We start from the raw sequence: 11,252 nt of genomic DNA on the forward strand, positions 1-11,252 counted from the left end.
ATAAAATAGTAGTTTGAGGTAAGTATATATGTATGTTTTTCACTAAGAATAAATTTGGAACATTGATGAAACTTAAGGAGTTAATTGCTGAAATTGAAAAGCTTGAACTAATTGAAATGTGGAGAAAACTTGTGGACCAATTTTAATTTTTCACTTGAAAATTAAAGCAATACATATTCATTATTCACCCTTTATCTTTGAGGAAAAGATCTCATTGTGAATGTTAACGAAGCCCAGACCAGTACTTAACCTTTTTACTCTGTTTATCTTTCTTCTTTTCCTTTTAGAGAAACAAAGAACAATACTTATGAAGCATTGCTAAAAAAAACATCTGAGCTTCACACAATCCTACTCACAATATTACACCTAACACTAAACTAATCCAAAGTTACAAACTAATTATGATTACATATGAGCAGTGATGATCCATTTAATTAAATCCTATCCTATGATGGTGAATCAAAACATGGGGGCCCTTAAAGGGGCTCCTTTCCTCAATTTCCTCCTCTTGGATAACGATAGTGCCAGGCATTTTCTGTCTCCAATTGTTACATTCTCTAGGTCTCCATCTTTCTCATTAGTCTGATTACTATATATGGCTGAAACCTGTCAACAATTATGAGAAAGATGATAAGCAAATTGGTGCTTAGTTTTCAAAAGACTTGGTAATTTTACAGATCTCGAAAATTCAGAAATTTATGACTCTCGGTAGCAGTCAATATCATTTTTAATACTGAATTTATGACTCTCAAACCGAAAAAGAAAAAGAAAAAGATGTTTTTAAATAATTAAACAGAAATAATGTACTAAATGGATCTCCCCATGTAGTATACAATTTGAAATCAACCCTTTTTTCACTTCTCTGCCTGTTGTGTCTGACTTTCACAATGCTAGGCGAATAAACTTGAAGATAAATGCAGATTGTGTTAGAATATATTGTATGAGATGACTAGTTATCCCAAAAGCTTAAGATGATAGAAAGAGATAAATTTAATCATTTAATTAACACTTTAACACTCTCCCTCACGTGTGGGTTCAAACTCCCTTTTAATAGGTGATGTCCAACATGTGAAATATTTAATTGAAATGGGGGGTGAATTTGACAGTGTCAAGATTCAAAGGTTCAATCCTAAGACCTTTGGCTCTGATACCATGTTACCATTTTAAAGTACCAATTATCTTAAAAGCTTAAGCTATTAGGAAAAGGTAAATTTAATCATTTAATTAACACTTTAACACTTCCCCTCATGTGCGTGCTCAAACTCTCTTTTAATAGATGAGGCCCAACACTTGAAATATTTAATTGAAATGGGGATGGATTTGACAGATTCAAGGCTCAAACGTTCGATTCCAAGACCTTTGGCTCTAATACTATGTTACTATGTTAAATTACCAGTTATCTCAAAAGCTTAAATTAATAGGAAGATATAAATTTGTTAGTTCTTGTGTTGGCTTAATTTACTTCCAAAATTCAGAGGCTACTGTTTACGGGCTCAAAAACTGATATAGAATGCTCAGAATCCAATCTCCACCGTTCATAATGTAGATTCATGTGTTATGAATATCTCTACAAAATTTCAGCTCAATCGGACCACAAACACCCGTCGATCGGAGCTGTTGATCAAGGTAGGACAGCATTTCCAGAATGTTGTTTCACCCATTGCATGCCCTGTCCGGACAGGCCTTCCCCGGGTCCGGACTGCATTTCCAGAAACTCTATTTTTGCTCCGCAAGGCCCTGTCTGGACAACCCATTAATCTGTCCGGACATCCCGTAAGTTTTAGGCCCAAAAACGTGATTTTAAGTGGGTTAGGTCTAGGGTTTTGTCGGGGGTATATATACATCATTATAGAATAGAGGCACGAATTTTCACCCCCAGAGAGTTCGTCGGAGGCTGTGCTAAGAGAGATTATATGTGGTAAGCTTTAAATTGAATCTCTTAGAGTTTTACTTATTCCTTTGATAAATCTACGGTTGAGAAGTCTATCGGAATGGTCCGGTAAAGGAGAATCACGTTGAAAAAGATTGTGAGCAAGGAGACGAGTTGTAGGCTTGTCGATCTTACAGAGCCAAGGTCTTGCAAAGGGTTGTAAGTGTTCCTAATGCCTGTAATCTCTGGATAATCTTTTGATAGTGATTTCCTAGGTTTGGCTTCCCAGAGAGGTTTTACGTTTAGATCGGTTTCTAAAAGGTTTCATCTTCGTAACCAAAATATTTGTGTCTGTCACTTTATTGCTTTATATATTTTGGGTGATTGAATTGTTTATTGCTTCATAATATTAATTCCGCATAAATTGTGATGAACAAGTTTTTGGAGTCGGCATATCGTTTTTCAAAATTTAATTATTTAATAAACACTTAATTAATAGATTTAGTGAGTAAAGAGTTGGAACCATGCTATCACGTTGCCAAATTTTTATCCCTCCCATCCAGTAAAAAACAATAAGAAAGAGGAAGATGAGAAATTGACCTTGCATGCTATACTGCAATATATATTATCTTGCAGACTCCTATCACAGGTGACGCACCTATATTGATCCCTTAAGTTGTTCTTCTGCTGCTGTTGTTGGTAAGGTCTTTGTTTCATGAACACCACTTTGGCTTTATTCGTATAATATGTCTGTGAACAAAAAACTGCACAAAATAAGTGGCTGCATGTATATTAATTGTGTATATGTATTGACAGATTTGGTGTTAATGCTACATACATTATCACGTTCCTGCAATGGTTGTCTGGTTTTGTATGTGTGCGTAGGTATATTTATGCCAGCTAGCATCAACTCCATAATAAAGAAAAACCTACTACTAATAATGTATCCGTGTCAACAATGGAAGTATATTCAAAATTCTGCTGGGATTACTTGAATATATGTTCTTGCTTCTTTAGTGCCAGACCATAATCAATATGACAGATTTTCGTACTTAGACTACCACATAATTTAATAGAGCACAGCGTCATCAATATTTATCAAATGTCGGTCTCTCAAGACACAATTAGTCCAAATTGCAATTAACAATTAAGACCTCGATCTTTCTTCTAATTTTCTAAGAAAACATCTAGCGTTGCCTGTCTGGAACAAGCATGGGTTTACTAGAAGTGTGCAAAGAACTATTTATGTCATTTGTCTTAATTTTGTAGGGCAAAATGATGACCATCAAGGCCTCCATATCCGGACGTACGGTCAAAAGTATTCCAGAGAACGCCACTTTGGCAAGCTGTCTGATAGCTTCTGTTTTCATGTTTTATGTTCGTTTTAGTTGGATTTAGAACTAATAATATGTCATTTTTTAGTATTTGAGGTTATGGAGCCTCAAGGGAATTTTACAAAGGAACCTTTCGACCCAGGTGAGTATAAACTCACATAGATGTTTGTTTTTTCTTTTTCTGCATTGCACAATATCTATTTTATTTATATCAAACATGCATATTTTGCAACTCTCATAAAGTACATTTTGGGACTACTGTGAACTCTCTTTTGCGAAAACGTATATTGATTAATAAGATAACAATGAGGCTTGTAAAAGACTGATAAGACTAATTGAATCGTATGACATGGTACACCGGTACGTGCAGGATAACGGCTATCGGCTTACTATACAGGTTAAATTTATGGTCAAATGTGTGTGTGTGTGGGCTTTGGATCCAATGGTTTCGTGACCAAGGCCCAGCTATTCCCTAATGGATGGTCACTATATGACAGACATCATTAGTGGTGTGGGCCACCCGAGGTCGGACTCGGTCGTGCCACTAATGTTATGTACGGCAGCGTGCAATATCCAGAGCACTGGTGTTGTACTACAGGTCCCTCAGGACAGTGGTAACCTTGCTGAGAATGGGTAATATATCGGGTAGACCATACGGTTGAACTATTACTGTTACATATGATTATATGCATATATATTATATCTATTTTACATCCATGATAAACTGTCATAATGTTGCATGTGCTTTATAAACATCTAAGCTCACTATTTAATGATGGGTACGTCATGTGCATTTATACTCACTAAATCATCGGACTTGCCCTTGTATTATTTTGCTTTTTTCTCCATATGTATAGCTATATTGTTATAGCTAGTTTAGCAGAAGATGGATACTACGAAGTTTCGGGTTTTTGTGGAGGATTTGACCCGGGAAATGTTTAAAGACTTATTGCAAGCTTAGGCGGGTACTCATGATAACTAGTACTTTTGAGTTATTGTTGTAGACTTAGAGCTTTTATGCATATCTGTATATAAAGGTATAGCATGAATCCCTTGTAAAGATGATGACTTATATAGTGTGATTTCAGCTACTTTGATGTTTCTTGGTAGACGCTCTGGCCGTAATGATTAATGTTTATAGAATTGTTTTGTTTCTGCTGTTTAGTATTCTTTGTTTTTTAGGAAAAGAGGTCCATGAGTCTTATTCAGAGTGGAATAAGGCAGGGAGACAAACCGTGGAATTAATTACCAGTTAATTAATTTACAAGGCGTTACAGAGTTGCTTCACAATCAATATGGCTTCCTGATGATGGAGTCTTTGGTTCCTTGCATAAATAGCCAGTGTGTCACAATGTGACTGGTGGATTTGCGTTGTTTTTGTGAAGAAAAGAGTTTGGCCACGGCAAGTGGTGCTCCATTGACGACAAGCAGTGCTGTTTGAAGGCTTTGGGTTTCGGTTGCTTGGTTTTCCCACAGTGACGAGGTGAATTGTGGCTGCTCATAGCTTTGGACTTCATTTTTTTGTGCATCCAAACCTTTCTTTGAAAGAAGATTGTCGATTTTTTTCTCCAACTTCTTTATCTGATCTGTCGAGGATTTCATGAAACCTTTGAACATTTTCTGCAAGCCGAAAATTTGCTTCTCCACACGTTCCATTCTTTGGTCCGACATTGGAAAGGAATTTGGCTCTGATACCAAATGTTACGTGAATACGTAACGGGATAGATTTTAGGTTCTGATGGAACCTAGACCTTATTAGATTCTAAGGAAACCTAGGCCTTTTAGATTTTGAAGAAACCTAAAAACCCTTTTCAAACACAAAGTTTGGGATTAATTTTCTTATTTCTTTATTAATGAGCTTGATGTTATCAAACAGACAATTACAATGCATAGTGAAAATAAAAGACCAAGTAGAATAAACTACTTTAATGATAATACTTATTTCTAATATTTAAATTTGAATCCCTACTTTTAATGTTATCTATAAAGATAACATATTATCCTAAGGTATTTTAATCGTAAAGTACCTCTAATATTAGACCCCAAACACTTCATGAGCTCTTTGAGTTATATTGTTTGATTAAACCCCAATCCCTTCCACCCACCTTGATGAAAAATGGCAGAAAAAATATAGAAGGCTTGAATTCTTTCTAGCTTGTTGCTTTCGTCTTCATTGATAAATAGTTACTTCATTGCATCTAATTAAGAAGTAAAAAACTATGTATTTATGGAGATAAATGCTTGCAGGCATGCTGAAAACCATGCAAATTATGTAATTTAGAAACAAGTTTACAATTACAAACCTGTATACCGGAACAGTCGAAGAGCTTGCGTAAATCTTTCTGATTTATAACATCACTGTAGATGTATCTCCGAATCTTTGAAGAGCAGAAATCAACATATATATTTTATTGATCATAATATATATATAATAAAAAATAAAAAACATGAAGAAAAAGGTGACAATATAGAGAGAGAGAGACCTTAACGTGCTTGTGACGCATGTGAGCGGGAAGACAATTGGAACATAAAGATCGACAGCAGTCAATGCAAAAGTGATCCAAATCGTTCTTCTTGGCATTTGGATGCATGATACAACAGGTGCTAAAGAATGTCGTTTTCTGCATTACAATCAGCCACGGAGGTGCCACCGCATAGATTTTCTGCAAAAAAAAAAAAAAAAAAATGAATATTAAAGAAGAAGAAGAAGACAATGAAGAGGTGTGAGATGGAGAAGAAAATATATATTTCTACTTCATTTCTGAATGCATGGAGTTGTTTGATGTCTACGGCCTGTTTCATAGTAGTTTTGCAGAGTAAGACTGTAAAGGGTTGGAGGTGTCTATCAAAACAATAGACAATATAGAGGAGATTTGCCACGTTAGCTCTGATATATGACTAGGACTACTCTCTCTCTCTCTCTGCATGCATTTGAATTTCATAGGTTGCCGTTGGAGCACGGGATATACCTATCTTTATAGCGTACGTTTGCTAGATACCATTGTACAACACCATTAAAAGAATTTTTAATTGAAATCATCAAATTTAAAAATTTCTGATCTACCAACTAGTAATTTTTTAACGCTAACAAGGCATCACTTATGTGTAAAGCCTTATAAATTAGATGTAAAGAGTATTTATATATTCATCACTTTTTCAATCACATTCTTAAACTTTAAAAAATGTTAATTTAGAGTTATCATCTTTCAAAAGTTTGCAACGTCAACCATTCCGTCCACAAATTCAACGGTAAATCTCAACGGAATAAGTAAAATCCCCAAAATACCATGTCCAAATTCAAAGTATTTTTGTAATTTTATAAAAATCTTAAGGGTATTTTGAAAACTTTCACTTATCAACTGTTTGATTTAACGATGATTTTTGAAAAGAGAGTTAACATTGCAAATATCTGAAATATTGTAACCATAAATTGACACTTTTTAAAGTTTATGAGTATAATTGCAAAAGTAATGAAAGATCTGGAGTAGTACGTAAAGTTTTACCTTTAATTTATATATAGTCATGATTTAAAGTTTGTGTATATAACGGTGTACATAATATCACATTATTTATACTCTTTTAAAATTGTGCAAACATTAACATTATGTACACCGTTAAATATACAAACTTTAAAATCCTTACCATAAAATAGTTACCGTCCTGCTTGAGTAATATTAAAAGTCTCTCTTGTATCACTCTAAGAATAATGTGACTTTTAAAATTATCATTAATCTTATGATTGATCATTATTAAATTTTGATCAACTAATAATTTTAAAAGTCACATCATTTTTAAAGTAACTTATTCATGCTGCCTACCCTAATCTCGCCTGCTTTTGTACTGTCCCTTTTTATTTGCATGTGCATCATACGCTAGCTTGCTAGCTTTTAAGTTACGTTTAAAACAAAAGCCTGCTGTCATTTACTCCCATGGCAAAAGTAACTTTTGCATTCTATCTTGTCGCGGCTCGCCATTATTCTGTGAGTAAACTTGTTTCTTCACTTTTTCCTGCATATTGTTGGGCAATTAATTCAGATGGTGTGAATTTTGCACCTAACTCACCTACCTACATCGTACAATGCCCTACATAAAAGAATTAATCAACTGTCTTTGACCTCCTTCAAATGTACGTAGAGATATAACACATTTTTGGCTTTCTAATAAATAGCCTTGAACTATACAACTCTCAAGTGGTTAAGAAGCATTTGTGCTGCTAGAATATCTTCTAATATATAGATGTGATATATATATTCTCTTTGGGGTATTTTTCTATTTTCTTACTTTTTAAAATTGTCATTGCATCTATAGGATCCATGTGTGAGATTCATATGACCCTACAGATTCAATTGTAATTTTAAAAAATGAGAGAATAGGAGAAGAACTAGGGAAGAAAATTATATCAAAATTCAATAGTAGTCAATCCTCAAATCTAATGATAAATTTAAAAGTCACATCACTTTTAAGGGACAAGAGAAAAATAAGAGTCGTTGCATGTAGCATTACTCATTTTTATATTAGGTTGGTTAGTATTAATTTTCCTTAATTTAGGTTGTTGAATATTTTTAGTAATTGCGCGCGTTATTTACCTTTCATGCATGTATTACCATATTTACATTCATTTTACCTGCAATCTTTTCTTTATAAATAGGAACATTTTCTATTGAGAAATGCTACTCAGCATCAAGTGTTTATTTTTCAGCATTCATTTTGTTATTTTGTTTTGATTTTTGATTTTTTCTGTTTTTTTTTTTTTTTTTTTTTAAAAAAAAAGTAAATATAAATGTGTCACTTCAAAAAATTTGCTAAGAGAATGACACACTTCAGTATAGTAAAGATGTAGGTAGCCCTAACCACTACAAAAAAACAAGGGTTTAGTGACGTGGCAACTGTTCATTAGTTTTTGCCACGTCACTAAATTGTAACGTGTTAAACTACTACACGTTACAATGTTTATTGGTAACGTGGTATTTTTAACACGTTACCATATGGTAACGTGGCAAAAATGCCACGTTACCATTTGGTATTTATAGAAATTTGATAAAAAAACTAATTTTTTTTTAACACTTAATAAAAAAACAAAATTTTACAGAAATTTGATAATAAAATTTTTTTTTAGGCACTCTTTGCATTATTTGCTATATGAGAGGTGTAATTTTTATACTATTGTAATCTTGTAATTACACTTGTAAACAAGATTAATCTTGTAATTTGTATACAATTGTATAAACAATCATACTTGCAATTATATAAAGTATATTTATATATATAAATATATATTAATATTACATAAAGCTTAATATATATATAGGTAACATTTTTCAACATTTTAGTCCATTTAATAGGTAACATTTTTCAAGCCGTTCGATGCTAGGAACAACTTGAATTCGCATAATTTGAAAATTTATAATTTTTTTAAAAGTATTACTGATCCTGATCCATAGAAGCCAATTTTTTAAAAAAAACATATTCTTATGGAATATAATAACCCAAATTAAATTATCATATTGACCATAACTAGATCACATTTTTCAAATTAATATTGATTCTAAAATCTAAAACCCTAATTATCATTTAATTATTAGTAAAAAAAAAAAAAAAAAAAAAAAACGTTTGTAAATCACTTCATATTTATAATAATAATGTTCAATATAATATGTAAAGTTAGAGTAAAATTCAAAAAATTGGACCATTCCAAATGCTTGAGTGATTATTAGTGCATGACAGGCTTGGTGCTAGCTAGAGCCAAGCAATGTAAACAGTAGGGTTTGAAAAATGCCTATTTTTTTAGTAAAAGTACCATTGACTGACTAAAGGAGCCTTTGGAGATGCTTATCTTCTATAATGTCTCATTGATCTTTTTTGTTTTATTAAAATATTTTAACGAAAATTAAATTTACCCTTTTAATATGGGAGTTTCAATCATCCTATATATCATTTAAAAAATTCCTCTTTCTGTTCTTAATATCTGCTCCATTAGATTTACTGTTAAAATTTGACAAAATGTGTATAGATAATGTACCTCAAGATGGTGACATATATATATATATATATATATATATATATATATATATATATATATATATAAATTAATACATTGTATACAAATTGTAACGTGCCACATAGGCACGTTACAAAAGGGTAACGTGCCACATAGGCACGTTACAAAAGAGTAACGTGCAACATGTGGCACGTTACTCTTGTAGTAACGTGCCTATGTGGCACGTCACTACCTGCCTCGGGACCATGCATACGCAGCTCATCAGCTTTTCTTTTTTTTTTTCCTTCTTCTCCTTCTCTCCTGGTTTTTCCCCTGGCCTTCGATCTGCAGCTTCTTCTCCCCGCGCAGTGCAGCTTCTTCTACCTCCCTAGTCAAAATTTTCTCTCTTCTTCTAACATTTTCCAGCCACATTTCATCAATATTTCTCTCCCATTTTCCAGCTTCTTTTTCGGATTTTGGAAGCAGGCCACCACCTCATCACCACCGTCTTCTCTCGCCGCCGGCGAGCTCATCTCCGGCCGCCAACTCACCTCTATCTCACGTTTTTTGCGTCAATCGATCAGGTATATATGTATATATATATATATTTTTTGAAAATATATATTGATAGTTTTTAATTTTCTTTACAGTAATGCATATTTCCAATTTTGTATATGTATATAAATTTGATTCTTGTAATGTATGAGTTTATAGAATATTGTATATGTATATGTTCAATTTATTTTGTTAGCTAATTAACTTATTAATTTGGTTGAATTATATATTGCTTTTAGTGTTTTATGTTTGTACGTAGAAATGTAGGATTGTTCAATATAGCCATGCATGCAAAATATTTATAGACACGTCTTTAGGTAAGTAGTTTGAAATTGGCTAAATTTTTTTTATTTTTTATTTTGGTGTATGTTTTACAAACCTAGCTAAGAAAGAAAAGAAAAAACAAATATAGGGGTTGTTTTTTTTTATTATATAAATGATCATTTAGTTTGAATTATTCTCTGAAAAATTTGATACAAATAATAATGAACAATACATAATGCAAAAAAATAAAAGAAAATAATAATAAACAATACATAATGCTAAAAAATAAAAGAAAAAACAAACCTACCTAGGTAGCTAGTTAGATGAATTTTATTTAGGGTCTCCATATGAAGTTGAAATTATGTAACTTTATTTATTTTTTAAATAATTGCGACAAAAACATAACTTAAATTTATTTTATTTAGAGTCCCCTAAGAAATTACAACCTTTTCAATTTGTTTAATATAATTTGGTTTAGGTTTTACAACTTTATATTAGAGTACATGTTATTAAATAAACAACGAACGTAGATGTCTTTTTTTAAGTACGGTACCCATGACAAATGGTTTTAATTTTGTATTATAATGTGGTTTAAGGTTTAGAAATTTACTTCATATAAATTTTAACCAAGACAAAAAAATAACAAGGAAAGAAAAGAATAACAAAAAAAGTAATGAACCTAGTTTTACTTATTCACTGTTAGGGTCTCCATTGGCCCTAATTTAGCGTAATTCTTTCATATTTATGTTTAAGTTTAGCGGAATTCTTACATATTTATGTTTGTAATGTACGTAGTAACACTATGGATAAGAGTTGGATGAAGAAGTCTAGGGGTACAAAGGAATACAGAGACGGATGTAGAGCGTTTGTGGACTTCGCAGTTGGGAACTGTGACACTCCAGACAAACTTATTCTGTGCCCCTGTAAGACATGTCGCTGTAACAGGAGACACCCTCCAAATTTGGTATACGACCACTTGACAGGGGGGAAAGGAATGTAGCCCCAATACACGTACTGGATTTATCATGGCGAGAGGCCTGTTAGAGCTCCCGTTGATGGCTCGAATTCATCACGTCCGGCAACAGCTGCGGGTGCAAGCACTGAACAGGGTGGAAATATGCACGCCATGTTGCGTGATGCATTAGGCATGCACGAAGTTAGAAATGACAATAGTGAGTATCGGGTTGAGGTGCACGGAGAGGAAGAAAACATTGTGCATGACGAAGCCGATGGAGATGACGTACAAAAGTAC

At 32.9% G+C, this 11,252-nt stretch overlaps 1 protein-coding gene across 2 annotated transcripts; it reads right to left on the minus strand.

The window, feature by feature from the left end:
• Positions 1–238: 238 nt before the first annotated feature.
• Positions 239–5,848, minus strand: LOC132180099 (protein RGF1 INDUCIBLE TRANSCRIPTION FACTOR 1). Of its 2 annotated transcripts, none has more exons than XM_059592954.1 (4): positions 5,688–5,848; positions 5,508–5,582; positions 2,471–2,620; positions 239–606 (listed from the first exon to the last, which is right to left on the minus strand). In XM_059592954.1, the coding sequence occupies exons 1-4, from the start codon at positions 5,829–5,831 to the stop codon at positions 460–462; spliced, it is 516 nt and encodes a 171-aa protein (XP_059448937.1). In that variant the 5' UTR covers positions 5,832–5,848; the 3' UTR covers positions 239–459. The 2 variants fall into 2 exon arrangements, with proteins under 2 accessions (XP_059448937.1, XP_059448938.1); XM_059592955.2 differs by having other exon boundaries at positions 520–606; positions 2,529–2,620.
• Between the last annotated feature and the right edge of the window lie 5,404 nt (positions 5,849–11,252).

The sequence above is a fragment of the Corylus avellana genome, chromosome 4 (assembly GCF_965113065.1).
Source record: "Corylus avellana chromosome 4, dhCorAvel1.hap1.2, whole genome shotgun sequence".
NCBI lineage: Eukaryota > Viridiplantae > Streptophyta > Magnoliopsida > Fagales > Betulaceae > Corylus > Corylus avellana.

Bases quoted from the DNA above. Each gene is read 5' to 3' on its own strand.
- LOC132180099 (XM_059592954.1), bottom strand. From the start codon at position 5,831: ATGCAGAAAACGACATTCTTTAGCACCTGTTGTATCATGCATCCAAAT. The intron at 5,583-5,687 runs GTCTCTCTCTCT...TGCTCTTCAAAG, and splicing joins TGCGTCACAAGCACGTTAAG to ATTCGGAGATACATCTACAG. The intron at 607-2,470 runs GTCAATTTCTCA...AATTGTTGACAG, and splicing joins ATTGCAGTATAGCATGCAAG to GTTTCAGCCATATATAGTAA.